Here is a 24,361-nt window from a genome sequence, read left to right on the forward strand (position 1 = left end):
CAGACCAGGTAAGGCCAACTGATTTCCTTCCCTAAAGGACATGAGTGAACCAAATGGGCCTTTAGAAAAATCAAAGATAGGTTCATGGTCACATTATTAAGACTAGCTTTCAATTTTTTATTAAGTGAATTTAAATTCCACCAGCTGCCATGTCCCCAGAGCATTAGCCTTGGCTTCAGTATTACTAGTTCAATGACATTACCACTATGCTACTGTCTCGCCCAATTATCTTTCGCCAATTATTATTGTCGTCTCACCCTAGTGAGAACAGAATCCTATGAAAGTATAAAGGACTTGTATATAAACAGCGCCTGACCGTTGTGCCAGTGAAAACAGTTTCAACCTTTCTACTCTATCAAGAGCCCACATAATTTTGAATACCTTTCTTCCTTTAGCCTTCTCTGACCCCAATATGGAGTTGAGCACATAACCCATGCAGATCCTTCTTCAGTGCAGCACTGATGGAGTGCTGCACTGTCAGGTGACACATTAACAAGGCCCAATCTGCCAGTAGAGTGGATGTAAAAGGACCCATGGAAACATTTGAAGTAGAGTGCTCCAACTGTTCTGGTCAATATCTGTTCTTCACTAAAACGGAGGATCGGGTCATTTATTTGATTTACTGTCTGTAGGGCATTGCTCTTCTAAAAATAGCTACTGCATTTTGTCCACACAACAGAAAAATGCATTTCAAAAGTACTTCCTTGGTTAGGAGGTACTTTTGGGGTCCTGAGTTTGCGAAAGATAAAAGATATCAAGTTCATAATTTCCTTCTTAGCTAAGGAACATACATGAACATACATTCGAATTAGGAGCAGGAGGAGGCCACTTGGCCCCTCGAGCCTGCTCCACCATTCAATAAGATCATGGCTGATCTGAATGTAACCTCAACCCCACATTCCTGCCTAACCCCGATAACCTTTCACCCCTTTGTTAATCAAGAATCTATCCAGCTCTGCCTTAAAAATATTCAAAGACTCTGCTTCCACTGCCTTTTCAGGAAGAGAGTTCCAAAGACTCACAACCCTCAGAGAAAAAAATTCTCATCTCTGTCATAAATGAGTGACCCCTTATTTTCAAACAGTGACCCCTGGTTCTAGATTCTCCCACAATAGGAAACATCATCTTCACATCCACCCTGTCAAGACCCCTCAGGATCATAAAGGTTTCAATTAAGTTGCCGTTTACTCTTCTAAACTCCAGTGGATATAAGCCTAATCTTTCCAGCCTTTCCTCATAAAACAACCCGCCCATTCCTGGTATTAGTCTAGCAAACCTTCTCTGAACTGCTTCTAACACATTTACATCTTTCTTTAAATAAGGAGACCAGTATTGTACACAATAATATTGAAGAGTTTCAACCAAAAGAATGAAGGGTGAGGTTAGAAAATGCTCATGATAGGAATGTCTTCCTCCTTCTGTATCACAGAAGTCTAGGATTCTGCTTCTTGTCTGTCCATTGAGCAGTAGGTTGAATTTTAGCCATGTGTCAGCCACGGTTCAGTGAGTAGCATTCATCGAGTCAGAAGGTTGTAGGTTCAAGTCCAACTGCAGGACTTGAGGACAAAATTCAAGGCTGACACTTCCAGTGCAGTCCTGAGGGAGTGCCACACTGTCGGAGGTGCCATTTTTCAGATGAGACATTAAACCAAGGTCCTACCTCTAAAGGTGGATGCAAAATTTCCCATGGCACTATGCTGAGGAAGAGCAGGGGAGTTCTCCCCAATGTCCTGGCCAATATTGATCCCTTAACTGACATCACTAAAACATATGATCTGGTCTTCGTGAGATTGCTGTGTGCAAATTGGCTGCTACACATGCCAAAGCACCTTACAGCCCATAAAGTACTTTTTGACGTGTAGTCACTGTTGTAACATAAGAAAGGTGACAGCCAAATTACACACAGCAAACTCCCACAAACAGCAATGTGTTAATGACTAGTTCTGATGAAAGGTCATTGACCTGAATTGTTTACTGCCTCTTTCTCCACAGATGCTGCCTAACCTGCTGAGTATTTCCAGCATTTTCTGTTTTCACTCCAGACTTTCAGCACCTGCAATATTTTGTTTTTGCAAATAATACAGGAGCCATTTTTGAGACTAAAGCCTACCATCTCTTAAAGCAGGGCTGCAGGTAGAAAGTGACACAAGGTCAAAGGTGAGCTTTAGCTTTATTTGGAGGGGCATGGAATAAAAAAGGTGATAAAACCACACAGATACTTCTGAAGACTTGTTCCTGTGATGTAAATTCTAAGTGAGGTATAGGTAATTCAAATGATTTGTGACTGCTGCAGCCCCATTGTGACAGGAAAGGGTTAACCTACTGATGACTGGCTGCTATGAACACAAAAAACCCTACCAATACTCAGTAAACAGACTGACGCAAGTCAGCTTTCAGGGAAGGTACCATTTTATCATTTCTTAATTTCTGAAAATTGTTTATGCTGCAGATGGGCCACATACCTCCCGATGAGCTGATATGGCACACTGCCATTAGTGCTGGGGCAGTCTCACGCCAATAGCTATGACATGAGGTTTTGGAGACACAAAACAGGCTGTGTGTGTGTGTGTGTGTGTGTAGCTTGGTGGGGGGGGGGGAAGAGGAGGAGGAGGAGAGAAACCATCAGCAAAAACAAAGCCAGTTTTAAAAAAAAAAAAATTCTCACGAGGAAGTTCAGTGGATAGTGAAAATAAAAAAACAAAATTTGCTCCTACATGGACACAGCACCATGGTGAGACAACAGAATCCTGTGAAAGTATGAAGGATTTGTACGGAAACAGCGTCTTTCATAATCACAGGACAATCCAGCACGCTTTACAGCCAGTCAATGTAGTCACTGCTATCATGTTGGAAAACACACCAATTTGTGCACAGCAAGCTCCCACAAACAGTAGTGAAATATGATTAGATAATCTGCTTTACTGATGCTGCTTTAGGGATGAATATTGGCTGCATATAGTGACATCACTATGCACGATACCCGCTGACAAAGGGAGAACTCTCCTGCTGTTCTTTGAATAGCGTTACAGGGTATTTTACACCCACCCAGGAGGGCAGACAGGGCCTCGGTTTAACGTCTCATCTGAAAGACGGTACTTCTGACATTGCAGCAATCCCTTAGTACTTGCACTCGGAATGTCAGCAAAACTTGTGCTTGGTTCTCTGGTGCAGGACTTGCACGCACGGCTTCCTGGAATCTCTAAAAGGTGCTCAAAGGGAAGTAGAAATGGATGTTATCACAGAACAGGGTGATTCATCCCCACGCAGCTCAACTTCTTCAATTACATTCAAATAAATATTGCTTGAGGTAAGTAAAAGGTGTGTGTTTAATAAAAAGGCCAACTCTATTCACAGAGGCATAAACATTGCCCTGCAAGATTACAAAATGTTTAAAGAAACTAAGTAAGATATTAAGAGGTTTTCACAAAACTATAGCTGAAGTCAAACTCAACTGAAGGAACAACTTGTCCACGAAGTGAATTGTGGTGGTTAGGAATTAAAGGTCACTTCTCAAATTGATCCCTGACACTGTGTAAATTAGGCACGGTAATGTAACATTGCCTCGGTTTCGATGTGTGTATAATTAGAAAGTACACTATGAATTTTAATAGCTCGCTGAGGCAAAACTAAAGAACACATTTAGCCTAAAACCAACCACATCAAGCAAAAGGAATACATGCCTGAAAAATGTCACAGAATTACATTACTGAGCAAGTATCAACTTATCAAAGCCCCACTGTGCTGTATCAGCAGAGGGCATTAACCTAGGTAGACTTAAACGGTTAACAATTCTATTAAAATAGCAAAGACAGCGTGAAATGTTTTCACACTAACACCCTGGACAGTTACTTCCAGGTCCTTTTGTGTTTAAATAAAAAATACAAAATCATTACACAGTTGTGAAGTACTGGATGCAGAACTATTTGGACAGAAAAACATTCAACCAACTTTGGATACACTAATACTCTCACCCCCTGCTATTACAGGGTTAATGAGTGAAGTGGCACAGATTTCTTCTTTAGCTTCCCACAGAACTTCAAATTATTTAACAGTAAACAATTATTGCTGTTTTTTTTCGATCAGTCGCTGTTGGTCTCTATCCCCAGTAGGCTTTTCCAAGGTTAACTCGCTTGATTGCTGGTGCAGCTTTAAGTATCTAGCTTCCCAAATTAACTAACAGTTTCCGGAAAATTCAGTGCAGTAGCCCTATTATTTATATGAAAGCCATTCTTATATCCAGGGGAGGTCTTGTGGCAGAGTGGGTAGCACCCTGCCTCTAGCCCAGAAGCTCTGGGTTCAAGTCCCACTCCAGGACTTGATGGCCATGGAAGACTAGTTCATAATGTGGCCAAACAAGTTGATTTTCAACCTGCCAATCATTCTAACATGCCTATGGCAGGCAGTAAGAGGAGACACCCCTGGTTAGCCAAGCCAAGCTTGATGCAGAGTGGCACCCCACAAGTTATAGCTTCAGGCTAGTGGCCTGCTACAGAAAACAAGTGTGTGCTTTGTCTGCCTTGTGCATCTCTAGATGTGGGAAGTTAATGTCTGTACGACCAATCTCCTGCTTCAGTTGAGTGATCCAACAGGTCTGGGCTCTCAAGAAATTCCATTAACATTAAAAGGGCAATGGATAGTGTATTGCAACAGCAGAGATAAGTTTCTCTCTGTCAAAGGCGGTTGCTCTAATAGGAATACATTCCCAAGGACGTCAGCCATGTTTCAGTAACTCATTAAGTCAAGAGTTTAACCAGCAAGTTTCTGCAGGTTACTCAATCAGAAATTCTCCCCCCTCTTGTGTTTAAATCCCACCATGGCCTTGTCCCTCTATATCTCAAGGATCTCCTCCAGCCCTACAAGATCTCAGAACTCCTTAAATTTTGCTTCTTGCACATCCCTGATTTTAATCATTCCAACCATTGGCAGCCGTGCCTTCAGCTGCCTGGGCTCTAACTTCTACAATTCTCTCTCTAAACTTCACTGCCCTTCTACCAATCCTCCTTCAAGGATCTCCTTAAATCATGACTTGGAACTATATTGCCATTCTTTCACTGTTGCTGAGTCAAAATGCTGAAACTCCCTCTAACAGCGCTGTGGGTGTACCTACTCCACATGTTCTGCAGCAGTTCAAGGTGGTGGCTTGAACTTTGCCCACCTTCACCAGGGCAATCAGGGGTGAACAATAAATGCTGGCCTCATCAGTGACACCCATAAACGAATTAAAAACAAAGATTTTGATCACCTGTCCTAATACCTCATTATTTGGCTTGGTATCAAAATTTGATTTGATAATGTTCCTGTGAAGCACCCTGGGATATGGTGCTATGTTAAAGGTACTATACAAATGCGAGTTTTTGTTGCTGAACAGTGGCCATTCTGGTCAAATCCTGACTTTCCCAGAGCATCATATACATATAACCTACCAGGGGAGGGGGTGGGGGGGTGGCGGTAAAAATCACTGGACACCAATAATCAGGAACAGGACTGAGCCATGGTACAGGGATGATTGGGTCAATCGTAGCTCCCCACTGAACAAGCGGCTGAAGCTAGAACCGGCAAAGGTGCAAAATGTTTACGAGGATGATCCCAGAATTGAGAGGAAGGGAAGGCTGGACAAGCTCAGATTCTTTTTTTTCTCCAAGAAAACAGAGGACTTCAAAATTATGAAAGGGTTTAATAGGGTAGACACAAATGATGTTTCTATCTGGAGCATAAACACCAGTAATGACCACTTGGTCCTCATGTCCTGTTGCTACAATTATATCAAATGGAACCTTTTAGTATGAATGAATTAGTGCAATGCAACATGGGGGTGGGAAGTTAAACTGTCCCAGCTAGTTGAGGGTCCTCAAGGCTATGAACAATTATATAGATTTATTAAAACAGAGTTATATGTATGAGCTGTTGTCAATAGGTATTTACTTCTGGTGTGCTAAGAAAGAAAGACTTCCAAGCCTCTAATTCTTGATTTAAAACCTCAAAGTCATGCCAAGGTTAATAATCCATTAACAAGCCCAGTGCATTACAATAAGAATGCTGCACTGCTAACAGGTACTGTCCTTTGGATAGGGCACTGTCTGTTCAGGCAGTTTTTAAAGGAAGACAGGGCTTGGTAATCTAGAATGGCAAAGTCAAAGGGGCCAAAGAGTCTTCAACAGATTTGATATTCAGCAGCATAGGTCAGTTCGCTCACGGGGTACCTCAGTGTTCCAGGAACAACAGGCAAGTTTCTCCATTTGACCCTTCCTAACGTTTATGGATCTTTACGCAACGGAGTGAATACGCTTACTGTGCATTGATGCTGATCTATGTGATGGTGTGTGATGTTGATGTGTGAAACGTGATGATGATTCACATTTTGAGTATTTCAAATGAGACGATGCTAACCTTTAGAGCTAGTTTTCAACAAAACACCAGAGAGTCAGAAGCCAGAGAGAATGGTGTTCACTGAAGAATGTAGAGAGAGGGGGAATTAAGGAAAGAGGAACGCACGCCAAGAAGGTGTTCAAGGCTATTAATTGGTTTTCAGAGTTACTATTATAGTAACATTGCTGCTCTGGAATGTTTGGGTTATGCTGGGTGGACTGAATGATTAAGATTGTTATCAAATTTGAATTGCCTATAAAAACCTCAGTGATGCAAGTGGGTGTATATGTACATGCATAAACGTGTGGAGCAGGAGAATACACATCCGTTGATAAAAACAACAGTGCCAAGCACTGAAATATATAGTCAATCCAGCCGCAAATAACAGGGCAGGATAAAATGCTAATAACCAGATCTGCAAGAGATAACATCAGCATTACTGATAAGCTGAAACTTTAAGTATTGGCGTGCAAGTGGCTTTAACTGCATTTATTTGCAATGTAGAAATTTCAGACAGTGATTCCTTCATCGCTGTCCATTTATGTTGTCAATTCCAATTCCTCCAGTTTCTTACAAAATAATTTTGTATTAGCTTGGTAACATTGTTCGGACTCATTTTAAGTTTTGATACTCAATGGTGATCTTTCTGTCTGAAGTTGTGGAGATTGTTAGGTAGATGTGTGTTCAATACTCGAAAGCCATTTTCAAATTTCCGCAGATCTTCATTTGTGTCCAATGCAGTCAACAATCCCGTTACTTTTCAACCCATCAAAGAAGAAAAAGTTGTTGTGTGGGAGGTCTCGTTGAGACAAGGCCTGTGAAGAACGCACAGTCGGAAAGTCATTCCTCACAAATACAAGCTTCAGCCAGTCTATTCTGAAAGTTATTTATAAAATTGCCACAGACAGCAACAGCTTGGCCCTACACTTTCTGCCGACAGCCTCTTCAAAAACTGCTAATTCTTGCTATAGTCCACAGATGCTCTCCGTTACCTCACCTATACATCCACTCTTCACATTTAAGGTTAGATAGTGAGTGGTGTCAGTCTATTTGACTGTGGAGAGTTTCACAGTCAAACCTGTTACACTTATCAAGCTGGCTCACCATATAATCACCCAGCCATGATCTTATCGAATGGTGCAGCAAGCTCGAAGGGCCAAATGGCCTACTCCAGCTCCTAGTTCCTGTGTTTGCATGTTCTGAAGCTCTTTCTGATTTTTACCTCCCCCTTTCCAGGATAGTGAGGTCAATTGCAGCATACATTGACTGTATAGTGGACGTGGGGAAGATGTTTCCATTAGTAGGAGAGACTAGGACCCGAGGGCACAGCCTCAGAGTAAAGGGAAGACCTTTTAGAACAGAGATGAGGAGAAACTTCTTTAGCCAGAGAGTGGTGAATCTATGGAATTCATTGCCACAGAAGGCTGTGGAGGCCAGGTCATTGAGTGTATTTAAGACCGAGATAGATAGGTTCTTGATTGGTAAGGGGATCAAAGGTTACGGGGAGAAGGTGGGAGAATGGGGTTGAGAAACTTACCAGCCATGATTGAATGGCGGGGCAGACTCGATGGGCCGAATGGCCTAGTTTCTGCTCCTATGTCTTATGGTCTTATATATAAAACACCAGCTGGATTACGGTGTCCAATTCTGGCCACCACACTTTACGAAGGACATGGAGGCTTTGTGGAGAACACTGAAGAAATTTAATGGAATGGCTCCAGGGATGAGGATTACAGAAATAGACAGACTGGAGAAGCTGGAGTTGTTCTCTTTACAGCAGAGAAGGCCTAGAGGCCATGAAGCATTTGGATAAATTAAATAAAGCAAAGTTTTTTTCCAATGGTCAAAGTTTCGATAACCAGAGGACACAGATTTAAGATGACTCTCAAAAGAACAGAGGCAACATGAGGAGAAATATTTTCATGCATCAAGGATTTGGAACACGCTGCCTGATAGGAGGATACAGATTCAATCGTGGCCTTCGAAAAGGAATTGGATAAATACTTGAAGGAGAAAAATTTTCACGGATTGGGAAAAGGAGAGGGGGAGTGGACTAACTGGACGGCTTTTCAAAAGAGCCAGCACAGACTCAAATGTGCTGAATGGGCCTCCCTACAGCACTGTACTATTCTAAGATTCCATGAAATAAATTTGGCAACAATAGAAAGACATGTTCTGATGGCATGCTGACAAAACTGACGAGTAGCTTACAAACAGTCTTACCTTGACGATTTCTTGGCTGAGCACTCCGCCCACAACAGCGCACACTGGTGCTAGCTCTGAGAAACAGGAGCTAAGGGAAGGAAAAGACATTGCTTATAATCTAGGGGAGATGTGGGATAGTGGTAATGTCACTGGGCTAGTAATCTAGAGGCCCAGGCTAGTCCGCTGGAGACACAGGTTCAAATCCCATCACTGCAGATGGTGGAATTTAAACTCAATTAACATCTGGAACTGAAAGCACCTCGGTAATGGTGACTGTGAAACTACCTTTTTTTTTGTAAAAACCCAACTGGTTCACCTATGCCCTTTAGGGAAGGAAATCTGCCATCTTTACTTGGGCTGTCCTACATGTGACTCCAGATTGACAGCAATGTGGTTGATTCTAAACTGCCCTCTGTAATGGCCTTGCAAGTTGCTCAGTTCAAGGGCGATTAGGAACGGGCAACAAATGCTGGCCTTGCCAGCGAAGCCCGTATCTCATGAAAGAATAAATAAGTTTCATTATATGGAAATCACAACTGCTTTTTTTTTTTGGTAACCTTTAAATGAGCTCATTTAATCATTTTTTTTCCTCACCCACTTTCTTTGCCCTCTCAAGGGCTCAACTAATAATCGTTATTCACAGGTGGGCCTGGACACAGTGTTGACCGGCTGCTCCCTACGGAGGGGAGGGTATGAAGTGGGATGAATACACAGCTGACCCTGGATGTCCTTTATCCGGAGGCCATGGTATAGCAGAGGGGTGGTATTGCAAATGCTCTTCCCCCTCAGTCCTGGGCACAGAATTGAGCCTGACCTTGGGGGATTTTCAAGATGAAAATTCGATGCAAAAAAAAAATCCCATTCCCAATTTTAAGAGTAGAAAAAAGTTAAGAAATTGAATCTGCAGTATGGTCAAGAGATTGAAAATCTGGTACAATTTGAATGTTTTGCACAATGAATTTGGATCGTTCATTAAGTTAGGGGAAGTGGACACCTTTAACCACCAGCAATATTAAAAGACACCTGCCCTTCATGGTATAAATGGTTTCCTCCTTGGTTTCATCTTACCATCTGTCAAAACCCTCAGACACACCAAGTAATCTTTCTGTTAATCTCTCGTCCCCCAGCAGGGAAAGCTGATTGTTAATGGTGCCGTTCCGACTTTTTTTTTGGAGACCTTGGCGGGAGGGGTGGGGGTGTAGGGAAGAGGGGGAGAGGTAGGCCATGCTCTTTCTCACCCACCCAGCATTTCTCACACTGGATAGTCCTCATGCAAGCACAAGATCAGGGCCAATCTCTGCATCCCTCATGGTTACATAGTCTGGACATTGTTGCCTGGGTCTGCATGTGGAGAGGGTGGGGGAAGCAGATTAAATTTCAGAAAGGGAATTGGATAAATATTTGAAGAGGAAGTATCTGCAAGGTTATGGGGAAAGAGTGGGGTAAGGGGGATTGATTTGCTAATTCTTCATAGAGCTGGCACAGGGGCGATGGGCTGAATGGACTCCTGCTTCCACCACAAATTGTGATGGACTTAACTTCCACAGGCAAGAGAGCCCCATGGCCCTTAGAAATGATCCCATAGGGTACCAGACAGCAGCTGGCATTTAGAACTGTCCTATGGCCAGAATTAGTGCCTTCAGAAGTAAAAGGGAAGCCATAAGGAACAGGTATGAATGGAACGCTAGCTTTTATTCTGGATGAGGGTCAGAGGCCAGTGAAATATTCGTGTATTTACCTCGCTGGCACAAAGAGGCAACCAACCTGACAAACTCATCTGTAAGTAGGTCACTCTTCACCCCCAAAGAATCCAACACGTCGTTCCTCAGCTGCAGCAGCAATTCTGAATCTTCCTCGTAGTTCTCGGGCATCGGATCTCGGGCCTTAGCAGCTCGGAATTTCAACAGAACTACCAGAGAAAATAACAAGAACATTGATTAACACCGTACCCATGAGCCATCATTTCTGAACAGGGTACCTCAAGGTGCATCATCACAAATGCACCAGTGATAATGCACCAAAGTTAAGTCGCAAAATAACTGGGGAGGGGCTGCAGATGTGAGCGTTTTTACGGTGCGAGTTGCTGTGATCTGGAATTCACTGCCTGTGGTGGAAACAGACTGCACTTCTAAAAGGGAATTGGATCAATATTTGAAAAGGAATGAATTGGGGGAGATAGTGGTAATGTCACTGGACCAGTAATCCACAGGCCTGGGCTAATGCTCTGGGACATGGGTTCAAATCCCACCGCGGCAGTTGATGGAAGTTGAATTCAATTAATAAAATCTGAAATTAAAAGCCAGTCTCAGTAACCTGGTTCACTATTATCCTTTAGGGAAGGGAATCTGCTGTCCTTACCTAGTCTGGCCACAGCAACGCGCTTGACTCTTAACTGCCCTCTGAAATGGCCTAGCGAGCCACTCAGTTCAAGGGCAATTCGGAACGGGCAACAAATGCCGGCCTTGCCAGCGGCGCCCACATCCTATGAAAGAGTACATTCTTAAAAATTGCAAGGCTACGGGGAAAGAGCAGGGGAGGGTGAGAGTGGGAATAATTAGCTAGATCTTTCAAAGGTCCGACACAGGCCGCGACGGGCCGAATAGCCTCCTGCTTCCGTCAAAAACTGTGTCGGATTGAGCTTCAAACAGGCCAGAGAGCCGCGTGACACCTAAAAACAATCCCACAAGTCGAGATGGCTACTCTGAAGTTGCACCACCTACGCAGACTGGGTTGAAGCTGTGTCATCTCCCACTGTTTATTACAAAGTGCTCTCAGATACACAGGTATGCTCGCACCGTACATGACAACACTGAAGCAGCATCACGGGGTGGAGATTCCCTACTTGGGGGTGTCATGGTGGAGTGGGGGGGGGGGGGGTGGTGCATGGTGGGTTAACAACAAAATATATGTTAATTTTATTGTGCAGTTATTTTCTGAGCAAGGGAAGGGGATTTTAAACAAAAATAAACTTGTCACCCATCTATCACCCCAACCATCACATTCCAAGTCAAAAGTTTAGAATCAATTAGCTTTTAGTGGGGAAAAACAGCAAGATAATTCCGGAAAGAAGCACCCACTCCAAGCCTAGGGGTAGCTCTACAGCTTACTCCCAGGAATTTACTTTTGGCCCATCTAAAACAGCAACTGGCTGATCTTGTGTCAGGATTTCAACACAAAAGCTGAAGTAGAGTGACACTGAATAGTGCTATGGGAATGAACTGCAATCTCTCTCGAATAAATTACCAGTTGGTGTGTCGGGTGCTGACTCTCTGAATGTATTCAAGATGGAGCTAGACCAGTTCTCGACAGGGAGAGAGATTTCACCACAGAGAAGGCAAGTGTCTTTATAGATTAACACCGTACCCATGTGATCTCCTGGACTGGTTTTGATCACCTGAGACAAATTTTAGAATATTTTTTCCCTTTACTAATCCTGTTCGTTTTTGCCTCCCAGGAGATTACTACGATGGGGGTGGGTGTGCGGTGGATGTCTGAGGCTGAGGTCGAGGGTGGGGGCGGTGAGGGAGAAGCATTTAGCCATGGTGGTCAGTTGAAGGCAGCTTGGATGGGCGAGCTGATCTTTTCCCGTCCTACATTTTCAAAAGTTCCACCCCATGGATTGCATCCATCTGGTTATGCTATCCAAATTCAATTACCTTGCGACCCATCAGCCAGGAGTCACAACTTATCAGGCTGGACTAGATCCTAACACAGGTCCTGCATGCAAAAGGACTCCCATTTTCCATTCTGCTACTGAAATCCAGCCTTTCAGTTCTATAGCTAGCAGGTTAACAAACTCTTACTGTGTAAGACCAAAATTATCTGCAGCTTCTGTGATCCATAACAGTCTTTTGTAACGCTCACAGGACAGTTACTTCCTCTTCAAATTTTTTGTTTGACTATTAAATGTTAAAAATAATCTCCAACACTCCAAGTGCACACTACATGTGTAGGAGGTGGTTGTACTGTTGCTGACACTTGGACAGCTATTTGATAAGGGTGTATAAACAGTACGAAAAAGCGACAGTCTCTCATTGGCACAGCTCCAGACAGCTGCGTCTCTTGATGCTGGTTATCTAGGCACTCCATCTTCTCTGCACTGTGGGAGTAATCAAGTCACTGGAGACAATGGAGCAAGAGTTCACTTCAGGCACGAAATGACTGGCACCACATTTGTCTGAGAGTTAAGGGGCAAGTTTAAAAAGGTAAACATAACTATACTGAATACAAATGCAACCACAGTGCAGTGCTTTGTTGACCAATTATAGCGAAAGACTCTAACATTCAATTATAGACTTTCTCAAACTTAACATTCATTAACTTCCAATGTCTTCGATAAGGTCGACAAAGTAATTAAGATCTTGTAGGTTGGTGGCATTGGTGTGTGGAATCATTTGATTAAATGTACAGCTTGGTTTAGCACCAATTCACACAGATCAGTGGACCCAGGTTCAATGTCCAATCTGCTGAATTTGGTTATCTCACCCCGTGGTTTAAAAGAAAATTCACTTCACGGATAATAACTGCTGTCTGGTGACTCTTGCTGGGAAGGGCTTGCGGTGGGAATATGAAGGGATAAAGATTTGCCACTCTAGTGAGGTGCTTGTGCAATGATATTCCAGCAGGAATTATGATAGTAGCCATAGCTGGAAATGGATAGTACTCTTGCTTCTGGGTTCGAGCCCCACTCCAGACATGGAACCCATAATCTTGGCCGATACTCTAATGCCAGGGAACACTGTACTGACTTTTGAATGTGACGTTAAACAGAGGCCCCATCTGTCCTCAGGAGGGTGGAAAAAAAAACCCACACCCCAATCCTGAAAAAGAGCAAGGGATCACTCTGATACCTTGGCCAATATTTATCCCACAACCAACAATCACTAAAACAGGTCACCTGGTAATGGTTACATGGCTGTTTGTGGCAGCTTGCTGTGTGCAAATTAGCTGTCATGTTTCTATTACAGGAGAAATAATGCTTCAAAAGTATATCTTTTAGTATCTCTCTATCCTCCTTCCTTCCTCTTCCGCACATACTGATTCACATTAGGATGCATACCCTATGGGGTCAGCTGCCCTCTGATGTCCATTCATCACATCTTTGCAGAGCGCTGGCATCCTACTGGACTCAAGGTGGGTGGGAGAAAGAGAGAATGAGAAGCAGAGAGCAGGATGCCAAGTTTGACCTCATCCCCACTTGACAATCTTTCCGCGACGTTACTAGATGCTGATTAGGATTGCAAGCCCTGGCCAATGTCCCTCCTCACGAGACCAAGGGTACAGAGACTCATTGCAGCGCACCTATTGGCATGCTGGCTGAAATAACATTGGCCATTATACCATTTAACACCAGGACCGGGAGGAGGAGGGATGATGAAACCGTCCAAGGTCACCTTGTGATAACACAACAAAAGATTAATCTCTATTGAGGTTCTCTGTGTTCGGATTACACAGACAATACATGTCAGATACTCATCATTGCACAATAGTTAATCCTTCAACGAGTTTTTCATTACGCACCAACTGCATGAGATGGCAGACATGGGCTGCCGAATGCAAACAAAAAAGGAATGAAAGCTAAACAGCTCCGATCCACTGCACCATATCTTACAAACAGCAATGGGAAGAAGGCAACGATTTGCAGACAGATATCTCATTTTGGAGTTCACATGACAATTAAGCAGACTGGATGTTCGAGAATTGAATATTTCTAGGAGAGATTGCTGCTGCATCAACATATCCCCATTATAGGATATAAACAGTCATTGCCACAGCAGTTGACAATGGATTAATGCTCAATAACAATACTCTATTAGAATTGGTAGTTTTTTTAATGCAGACATTACCATGCATCAAGTATACAGGGTACATTAGCTAGTGACACTGGGTTTATAAATATAAAATAGCACAGTCAATGCAGTATGACCCTAGGCAGTTAGTTGCATTTAAGCATCTAAGCATACAAGGTAGGAAATTGTAGGTAATAAAAGTAGTATATATCAAAACCGACATTAAAATCCTTTAAACAGAAGGGGAAAGAAATACCAGCTTATAAGGTTAATTTACTGGTAGTAAAATATTAAGGTTTCAACAGCTGCATTTATAACATAAGAAATAGGGGCAAGAAAAGGCTATACTGTCCCTTCAGCCTTCTCCGCTTTTCAATAAGATCATGGCTAATCCTCGACCTCAGCATCACTTTTCCACCCGATCTCCATATCCTTTGGTTCCCTTGAGTCCAAAAAAAATCCATCAATCTCAATGTTGTCAATGACAGAGCATCGACAACCCTAAAGGCTCCCAACCCTGTGAGTGAAGAAATTTCTCATCTCGGTCTGATATTACGTGTGCTGTGGCTCAGCTGGTAGCACTCTTGTCTCAGAGTCTCTGGGTGCAAGTCTCACTCCAGGACTTGGCACAAAAAACAAAGCCAACATGCCACCTCCTTTGGTCCTGAAGAAGTCATATTGGGCTCGAAACATTAGCTCTGTTGCTCTCTTCACAGATGCTGCCAGATCACTCAGTTTTTCCAGCATTTTGTTTTTATTTCAGATTTCCAGCATCTGCAGTATTTTGCTTTAATTACATCTTTGTAAAACCTTTGGCCACTGCCCCCTCTCCCTGGCTGAGGATCACAGGTAAACTCTGATGCGACCACCACTGTTATAAGCTAGACCAGCTCATTCAAGAATGAGCAGGGGGTCACACTTGGACCTATTTGTTATGTAGCTCGGCCATGTATAATTTCTTAGGCCAATGCAGAACAGAACCATCCCGCCAAAAACCTACTACCCCACAAACTTATTTCTTTATTTACCACTCCTCCCAAATAATAAACCACATAATACAAGAAAGGCATGGTTGGCCACTCAGCTCTGGTGGCTCTGTAGTCAGCACGAAAACAGCCTCAGTACAATCTTGACAATTTTGTCTTCTGCAACCATTTCCTGTGACTTTGTTGGTTAATCTTTTCTCACACTTTTCAATTATGGAAAAAAATGCTTTATCGGTTGAATCAGCAGCAAGGTTTAGGAAAGTTTCACACAGTAGTAGTGTCTTAATTAATTTCCTGTACAGGTTATTCAATGCCTGTTCTGCCACCAATCAGAAGGATCTGTTCTAGTTGCTACGAGTATCTGCCTTTTTTCACGATCTTTCCATTAGCAGCAATGTCGTTTCCATATATGGTAATTAATTAAATAGGGTTTCTTGGAGGAACACTGCACATTGAAAGCACAAATCACTGACACTTCAAGACTTTGCGCCTTTGCTCACTCTCCGGCAAAGCTAGAGCCATAATTTCCCAATGGTTCAGTTAATGTACTCTCCGCCCATGTGAACTACTGCACAACTCCACTGATGGGATGGGAAGTTACATGGATAGAATGGTGGATTAGGCCATTGCTTGAACTCTCACACCAACACTGTTACAATTTTGATTCCAGGTGACTATGAGCCCACTCTTCCAAGTTGACACTTGGAAATTCAGCAACCTTATCCTGGGGCCAGACTAGTGAATCCATCTTACTGTGGGCCTATCAACCTGCTGCTGGGATGAGGGAGCTGGACTTATTTAACGTAATCATGGAAAAGGTCTTCTAGAATTGGAATTAAAATGTCACTGGAATAGAAGCAATGCATGAAACAAAAGCAGTCTGACAGGCCAGCAGGAGTTCAAATAAATTGCTGTTCATATTGAAAATGTTTATTTAACAATGTATATTCTTGCGCATATGTACAGCTAAAAATGAAGCAGTACATTGAACGAAAGCACAGACTGCACCTCAAAACCTGGGGTAACTGTAACCTCTTTCTTTCAAAAGGAAACTGCAGCCAACTCACAATTCAATGAAGCTGCTGATACAAGTGACTCGATTGTACCAAAATAAATATAAAACAAATTAAATACGATAAAAAGGTGCAACTTCAAAACTAGGGGAAAACCCAATGAACGAAACACTAAATTATGGACAGGGAGAAATACGATCACATCCCAATCTTACAAAAAGATGTGAAATAACATTTAATACAGGAACCCCAAAATACTCATAACAGGCTTTCATCTGGTTAACAAAAACAAAAACAAAAATACCTGGAAAAACTCAGCAGGTCTGACAGCATCGGCGGAGAGGAACACAGTTGACGTTTCGAGTCCGCATGACTCTTCAGCGGACTCAAAACGTCAACTGTGCTCTTCTCCAACCATGCTGCCAGACCTGCTGAGTTTTTCCAGGTATTTTTGTTTTTGTTTTAGATTTCTAGCATCCGCAGTTCTTTGCTTTCATCTGGTTAAACTACTTAAGTGGATTAGTAACCACAGGCTATTGTTCAGCTGGCTCAAAAAGTGCCCAGGTTTGTGGTTATTTATCCAAGTAGAAGTGCTGTTGGCAAGTCATTGTGCTTCTGCCATATGCACACAGCTGAATAAAACACAACAGCATTCGAATTACTGTGCTTTTGCACAGGTTGGTATCAATGCAATACACAAGCTCCTACTAACCTATTCACAATGTCATGTTGTTTGTTATAAATTCTTTAAATTCTAATGCAATGTCTAAATAGTTGCCAAAACTCAGCCACACCCTGTTGCCCATTAGCCTACTGACTCACTGTCGTTGCTCAATCTAAACATCCAGCTAAAGACATTTAGATGCATTCACATCTTGATCAGCGCAATAATAAAATAGCCTAGAATGGGATCTTCATAGGATGTCCTCCAGCTCCTCCTCACTGTGGCGACACTGCTCTCACATGGTTACAGAACACCTCCTGCAATGGGCTCTTCATCCAGACCCAGTTATTAACCACATTCACCTCCATGATTTTTCTGCAGAATTTGACACAACCGATCAAACCAATTTTCTTATCCTCAGTTTCCCAGCTCCATGCTGATGTCCTTGCACGTTTCCTCTTCTATTACTCTGGATGTTGTCAGTGCCTCTCTAGCTTCTCTTCCCTATGTTATCGCTTCAGGAAACGTCCAAGTATCTATCCTCGCATAAGGGGTCAGCTTCTACATGTGTATTGATAATACCCAGTTGCACCTCTCAACCATTTCTCTCAATCCCACAATCACTATGTTACTATTGGACTGATTGAGTTACATCTTTGTTCAGTTAAACATGGGGAAGACTGTAATGGTACCTTCACAACCTCAGCTCCTATGGTTTCAACTTTTCTAACTATCGTCGCCCCAGAGTCTCTCAAGCCGGCTCAACAAAACCATGCAAAGCCCTGGCTTTGTGCTTAACCCTCAGCTACACTTCAAAACCTGTACACACTATCACTGCATGCTTCTTTCCACCTCCAAACCAATTGCCCGCTTCTACCTCTACGGTAGCCCAAAACTTTCACCCTTACTTTTATCACATCCAGTCTTGATTATTCCAATACAAAAACAAAATACTACAAATGCAGGAAATTGAAAATAAAGAGAAAATACTCAAAATCCTTGTTAGGTCTGGTATCTGTGGAGAGAGAAACAGTTAACATTTCAGGTCTATGCTTGATTTTGATTATTCCAATGTTTCTCATGTTGGGTTTGCTTCATCAAGACTCCATAAATTCCAGCGCAATCAAAACGTTCACATTCCATCTTGGGCCAAGCCTCTCTCATGCTTCGCTCTCTCCTTGTTGGACTTATACCAGCTTACTGTTTATTTAGAAACTTCACCATCAAGTGCATCCACAGCCTTGCTCCATCTCATCTCTTCAGTCTTCTCCAGACCTGGTCATCTTCCTGCATCAACCACTGGTCTGATTCTAGCAGCTCATTTCCCAGCTTCCCTCTATCCTGCCACTGGTAGTTAAGCTTTCAACTGTCCAGGTCGTGCTTTCTGGATATCCAATGCAAGATCTTTCCCCTATCACGCTTTCATCTCCTTTAAATATCTTCTCAAATCCCATCTCTTCCCTGTAAGGCTTCATTAACCCCTTGCAAACTCTTTCGCCTCACCTAGCGTGCGTGTGCTTTTGTTTCTATTCTGTAAAGTGCCATGGGACATTTTGTACACAACAGGCATATATAAATGCCAAGTTGTTGTTTCACTCTTATTTACAGTATCCTGTGGTGGTGCAGTTTTCTCACTCCACTGATTCAAGTTCCTAATAACACCAAATGTGCATTTTATTCAATTTCCTCTGGTTAATGCATGACCTTTTTGCCAAAGTCGAGAGATGAGTTCAACAGATCTTAACGGTGTTGAAGAATACAAAAATATTTTGCACAACATGAAGCAGTTGCTGCTCGGAATAAAATTGACATTACAATTTTACTGATAAATTACTGTATTAGTTCATGTGTTTAAGCTTTGCAGCAGAAGCCCTGGAGGCTATATTGCTTCCAACGATCACTCATTATTACCATCGATGCTTCCCTACGCAAGTAGAATTTATGGGTGGTTGAGAGAGAACAGAACATCGAACTTTGGGCCACATGCCTACCGACTTTAGGAAGATAAAACGATCCTGAAGGGTCGATTCTGTATCATCCCCAATCTCACATCGGTTTTAAAGCATCTGTAATATTCTCTTTGGTTTGGGAATGATGCCTTTTCCCAGTGGTACTTTGTTATTGAGGTGCTCAGCTTCAACTGGCAATTTGAACTTAAAAGTTTGCCAATCGCCCGTGGGCGAGGGAAAATAGGAAATTAGGACTGCCATTTGCCTTCTGTGGCCCATGTTACCGTTCCAGGTTATTCAGACAGTTTTGGAAACAGTGAACTTTCAGAGGTCATCACCTCCAGCTTGTAGACATCATCTTCTATGGAGGTTTATGGGTCCTTCCTCATTTCATCCTGTACATTGTTTCCGGCTCTCATTATCCCTCAGCTGTTTACACTACTTTCAGTTCTTCACTGTCCATGCATTGTACTCTGTCCCAGTTAAATGTCAGCACCGTGTTCATTTTTATCTGAAGTTTTAACCTAGCTAGAGAATAGGAGTCTATTTTATACTTGCTCCAATACCGTATTTCATATATGCCATTAAAATGGTGAGTGGTTCAGGGTATCGAGCTGGTTTGTAGCACTGTGTGGGCCATGTATTTTATAGAGAATAGGATTTTTAATTGTGGAAAGAAGAATTCAAGCTCTAATCTTGGCCATACAGCGCTCCTGTCTGGTTCTGCACTGGGTGCGGAATGGTAATCATTTTCCCTATCAGTCTGCTTTGCCGAAGATCATGTGCAATTTGAAGATAAGGAAAGCAACTGGGAAAGAAAATTAAGAACCAATTTCAAATGGCCATCTCTTACAGACTTGAAAGGAAAAGTTATATCAATATAAAATGTCAACACTGGGGTCTAGCTGGCCAATATGACTCATTGTTATGCAACAGAACTAAACATCGGACCAATTGCATGGATTTACTCTAAAGAAACACTTCAGTCCTCAATGGAGAGATAACTTTGGTCCTTTGTCAACTATGGCTAATTACATACAAGTATAAGGTTGTGCTTAAGTGGATCATTCTCTGACTAATACTCAGAGAATTTTTTTTCCCTCGGTGAAGATCGGATTTTAGCACAGGTATTATTCCACATCCATAAACTGAGTGGCTAGTTGATAAATGGAGCAACTCTCACTTTTTAATAAATTAAGATTCTCAAATAAAGAGCCAAGAAGCAGACAGCAAGGCATTACCAACAGCTAAAAACAGTAAGATGATGAGGTGAATCAAGGAATTATTACATAATGACAGGGTTAGATTTTATGGAGGTTGTAGGAAGGAGGGACGGTTAATGAATGCAAAGAGCACTGTAGTTTTCAGATATAAAAACTCAGCAGGTCTGACAGCATCTGTGGAGAGAGAAACAGAGTTAACGTTGAGTCTGTATGACTCCGGCGAAGAGTCATAAGAACTCAGAACGTTAACTCTGTTTCTCTCTCCACAGATGCTGAGTTTTCCCAGCATTTTTATATCAGATTTCCAGCATCCGCAGTATTTTGCTTTTACTGTAGTTTTCAGATGTTGGGAGAGAATGAATTAAATTTATAGGCACTGGGTTGAAATTCAACAATAACTTCCATTTATATAGTGTCCTTAACATAATAAAACATCCCAGGCACTTCACAGGAATGCAAAGAAAATTTGACATCGAGCCACATGAGGAGCTACAAGGGGCAAGAGGCAGATTTTAAGGAACATCTTGAAGGAGGAGAGCACGCAAGAGATGAGGGCCTTAGGAAGAAGGGAATGTTGGAGTTTAGGACCCAGCCAGCTGAAAGCAATGCCATCAATAGTGGAGCAATTAAAGTTGGGGAGATGTGCAAGAGGCTATAATAGGACAAGCGCAGATATCTTGGCCAGTCGTAGGAGGTCACACAGATAGTGAGGAGCGACACTATGGGGACCATCAGACTCACTACGCCAAGGCTCTAGAGGGGAGGAATAGGTGTGCAAGATGGAATATGAAATTGTGAGTCACCCTATTTGTTCCTGCTCCTCCCTACATCAAACATGAAAAACATCTATTCTTAGGATTTTCAAATATCCTCTTCCAAGAGCTACAATATTTGTTGTGGCGCAGTTGGTAATTTGTGTGATGCAGTGATTTAGTCTGTGATTGCTGAACCACCAACCGACGAGCATTTCACAGAATGGAAAATTATTTTGCAATGTTTCCAGCTGAATTAGTTCAGACTTTATTGTGCCAGTCTATTCTGCAGATTAAGCAGTTCTAAGCTCTTGAGCTAAGCTACTTCTGCAAACATTGACCTTTACTAACTGTTAAAGGTCACATGACAGGGAGACTTCTGCAGAGCTAAAAAGATCAGTGATTTTTAAAGTATAATTTTAATCCTTATAAACAAAAACTGTACAATAGAGAATCTAGAACAATTTACCTCATCACAGGTACTGATACACATTAGCATCAGGTGCACTCAAATACTCTCACCCAGAAACACATCTATTTTGACTTCACAAAGTGTCGATTGCTTTAATAGCATTATTGAAGGAACGTGTGCTTAGAAACAGAATTTAGGAAATAAATATTTATAAGTCATGCTTATTATGTTGAGCATCATCTCAAACTCCCAATCAGGTTACCATCTAGTAACTCATCCTGAGACTGGTGTATTCACTAATAATTGGCACCGAAACGGATTTTAAATCTGGATCCAGTCCTTTGTTCCTCTTCACGTTTCTTAAGGAGTTGATGGCTGCCACACACATACTTTTTAGCAGGAGTTACTGGATAGGATCTTGAAGTTAACTGTAGTGGTCCTTCAATCCAGCTGATAACAGAAGCTGGGAGCTTCCTGGTCAGTGCAGTTCCACTTACAACTGAGGTGTCAGAGCTCTAGTTTTTTGCATTAACAACTTATATTTATTTGGCCCCTTCAACATAATGAAATGTCTCAAGCCGCTTAAAATAAATAAATACATTTCGGATCGATGCATGGAAGTAAAGGACCCCAAATGGATCTCAAGTCTGAGAGTAGAAGTCCCAAATCTTTATAAAACACTGGTTCAACCTCAGCTGGTAAGACGGTGTCCAATTTTATTAAGGCCTTGGAGAAACAGAGGAGATTTAATAGAACGGCACCAGGGATGAGGTACTTCGGTTATGCAGAACAGCTGGAATTGTTCTCCTTAGAGCAGAGAAGGTTAAGAGGAGACTTAATGGGTTCAAAATCAAGAAGGATTTTGATCGAATAAATGAGGAGAAACCGTTTCCAGTGGTAGAAGAGTCAGTAACCAGGGGACACAGATTGAAGGTAACTAGCATAAGGAGGACAGGGGAAGAGATAAGGAGAAAAAAAATAGACGAGTCATGATGATCTGGAACACAATATTTGAAAGGGGGATGGAAGCAGATTTAATCTTAACTTTCAAAAGGAAATTGCATGAATACTTGAAAAGGCAAAAAAAAACTGCAGGGCTATGGGGAAGAGAGCATGGGAGCAGGATCAATTGCTTAACTCTAAGAGTGGCAAAAGCACAGTGGGTTAAACGGCCTCCTTCTGTGCTGTATCATTCTATGATTTTCAACTCAGCTAGGCACCCCCTTCTACCTTCCCATGTGTAAGGATCAGCAGACTCCTATAGGCTGAAACAGCTCTGTCAAACACAATCCATCGTTACCCATGACTCACACGGGGAGGCAGTGGAAGAGTGGTATTGTCACTGGACTAGTATTCCAGGTGATCCTCCGGGGATGGTGAAATTTGAATCCAACAAAAATCTAGAGTTAAAAGTCTGATGATGCCGATTGTCATAAAAACCCACCTGGTTCACTAATGCCCTTTAGGGAAGGAAATCTGCTGTCCTTACCTGCTCTGGCCTACACCTGACTCCACCCACAGCAATGTGGTTGACTCTTAAATGCCCTCAGAACAAGAGCAATTAGGGATGGGCAATAAATGCTGGCCTAGCCAATGACCCCCACCCCCCCATCCCATGAACGAATCAAGAAAAACACGTGAATCCGGAGGCCAATCAGCAAAGGGACCCTGAATGATTTCCCTCTCCATCAACTATGGAGCCCAAACACCAGCTGAGCTCGATCCATGAAGTGAACCTTAACCCCTCCTGCCCTTTACGGTTCATTGCCTTATCTCACAGTTCATTTAAAAATACAGTAGACGTTAAAAATAAATAAGTTGAGAAATTACTATCCAGTGGTGAATCACACTAAAGCAAACAATTATGCTGGCCAATGTTAATTAAATATTTAGTGATATGAACTGCTCCCTTTGTACTAAATCATGACTCAAGGACAATTTCTGTGTATCATGAACCAAGTCCCTAGAAAGTCCATGAAGTGATTTTTGTAGCAATGCCTCAAACTCAAAAAGGTGAGGTTTTTTTTTTGGTGATCTCTGGGTCCCTGATAATTATCTCCAGGAAAATCTGGTGGAGGAAAATCAATGGCACAGTACATTATAATCAAATTGTATTTTCCCACTAAGTCACTACTTCACAGAATTTTAATGGCATAAGGCCATTCAGCCTATTGTGTCTGCATCAGCTCTCCACATGAGCATTATGCCCTAGTGCCACTGCTCTGCTTTTTCCCCATACCCCTGCACATTTTGAATAGAAGCAATCATCTAATGCCCTCTTGAATGCCTCGATTGAATCTGCCTTCACCACACTTCCAGGCAGTACGTTCCAGGCCCGAACCACTCGCTGGGTGAAAAAGTTTTTTCTCATCTCCCATTTGCTTCTTTTGCAAATCACTTTAAATCTGTGCCCTCTCGTTCTTGATCCTTTTACGAGCAGGAACAGCTTCTCCCTATCTACCCTGTTCAGCCTCCTCATGATTTTGAGCATCTCTAACAAATCTCCCTTTTAGTCTTCTCTCCAAGGAGAACAGTCCCAAACTCTCCAATCTATCCTCTCAGCTGAAGTTTCTCATCCCTGGAACCATTCTTGAAAACCTGTTCCATTTTAAATTCAAAGCTAGTTAACTTTCGGGATCTGTTTATCCTCAGATACTGAAGCAGTCCATGTCCAAACGCAGCAAGACCTGGACAATATCCAGTCTTGGGCTGACAAGTGGCCACTAACATTCACACCACACAAGTGCCAGGCAATGACCATCTCCAACAAGATAGAATCCTGCCATCACCCTTTGATATTCAATGGCATTACCATCACTGAATCCCCCACTATCAACATTCTGGGGGGTTACCAATGACCAGAAACTGAACTGGAATAGCCATATAAATACTATGGCTACAAAATCTGGTCAGGGGCTAGGAATCCTGCGGCGAGTAACTCACCTCCTGACTCCCCAAAACATCCACAAGGTACAAGTCAGGAGTGTGATGGACTATTTCCC

General features: G+C 42.4%; 1 protein-coding gene across 1 annotated transcript in view; it reads right to left on the reverse strand.

The window, feature by feature from the left end:
* Positions 1–3,308: 3,308 nt before the first annotated feature.
* The window catches only part of sae1 (SUMO1 activating enzyme subunit 1), a 100,644-nt gene continuing 79,591 nt past the window's right edge, over positions 3,309–24,361 (reverse strand). Inside the window, exons 7-9 of the mRNA XM_078533463.1 lie at positions 10,336–10,480; positions 8,590–8,659; positions 3,309–7,181 (exon numbers count right to left, since the gene is read on the reverse strand). Of these exons, the coding sequence (XP_078389589.1) occupies positions 7,089–7,181; positions 8,590–8,659; positions 10,336–10,480 (308 nt within the window). The 3' untranslated portion in view covers positions 3,309–7,088. The remainder of the gene's footprint in view (positions 7,182–8,589; positions 8,660–10,335; positions 10,481–24,361) is intronic.

Source organism: Cetorhinus maximus, chromosome 32 (genome assembly GCF_964194155.1).
Source record: "Cetorhinus maximus chromosome 32, sCetMax3.hap1.1, whole genome shotgun sequence".
NCBI classification, from domain to species: Eukaryota; Metazoa; Chordata; class Chondrichthyes; order Lamniformes; family Cetorhinidae; genus Cetorhinus; species Cetorhinus maximus.